This window comes from Buceros rhinoceros, unplaced genomic scaffold (genome assembly GCF_000710305.1).
Source record: "Buceros rhinoceros silvestris isolate BGI_N320 unplaced genomic scaffold, ASM71030v1 scaffold20972, whole genome shotgun sequence".
In the NCBI taxonomy this organism is placed as follows: domain Eukaryota; kingdom Metazoa; phylum Chordata; class Aves; order Bucerotiformes; family Bucerotidae; genus Buceros; species Buceros rhinoceros.
This window is the reverse complement of record NW_010397391.1, coordinates 645-1,357: the sequence shown is the minus strand read 5'-3', so window position 1 is coordinate 1,357 and position 713 is coordinate 645. Positions and strand designations below refer to the sequence as shown.

The following is a 713-nucleotide window of genomic DNA, read 5'->3' as shown; positions in this document are numbered from 1 at the left end:
CTGGCAGCTGACGGACAAGACGTTCTCCATCTTGGAGCCTAGCGCGTGAAAGAGCCCCTGGCTGCTCTCTCCAGCCGGGAAGGCTTCAGGAGAATGGTAGCCGGCAGGCAAGTAGGCCTGATGCTGGGTGACCGGCTCCCACTGGGCACAGGAGGCTTTAAACTTGTCCAGGGGTGGGGAACCAGAGGGCAGCTTGACGTCCTGCTTGTTGTCCAGGAGCTTGGGCTGGAAGAAGCATTGTGAGGTGTTTCCCAAGTTGGGTTGTGCCTGGGGGGGTTGAGCACCCTCCGCCGTGGGGAAGCTGCCGTAGCTCTGCTCTGGGAAGGGTGTTGGGGTAGATCCGCTCATTTCGGGCTGGCAGGCGGCATACAGGTCCAGCTGGCTCTGAGCCACCTCAGGACAGGGGTAGAGAGTATCCAGGTGCCTTTGGTGGCCCTCGGAGGAAGCGAAGGGAGAGATGCCCAGAATCCCTGACATCAGGTTGAAGAGGGACTCCTGGTCCTGGGGATGCTCCGGTACTGCCTTGATGAAGAAGCTGCCGGTGTAGCTGAGTGAAGGAGAGGGCTGGCTGCCCAGGAGGGAATAATCCACTGCCCCAGTGCTCATCGGGGTGCCCAGCAGCTCACCTGGGGACACAGAGGGGACATGGTTAGAGGGATGGAGCGATGTGGGGATGGCGGGTGGGTGGGGATACGGGGGAACAGCGGGAGGTT

At 61.4% G+C, this 713-nt stretch overlaps 1 protein-coding gene across 1 annotated transcript in view; it reads right to left on the bottom strand.

Annotated features, from left to right (window-relative positions):
• EGR4 (early growth response 4) overlaps positions 1-713 on the bottom strand; it is a 2,200-nt gene that overhangs the window by 850 nt on the left and 637 nt on the right. The window contains exon 2 of the mRNA XM_010146245.1: positions 1-626. Coding sequence (XP_010144547.1) covers positions 1-626 — 626 coding nt within the window. The remainder of the gene's footprint in view (positions 627-713) is intronic.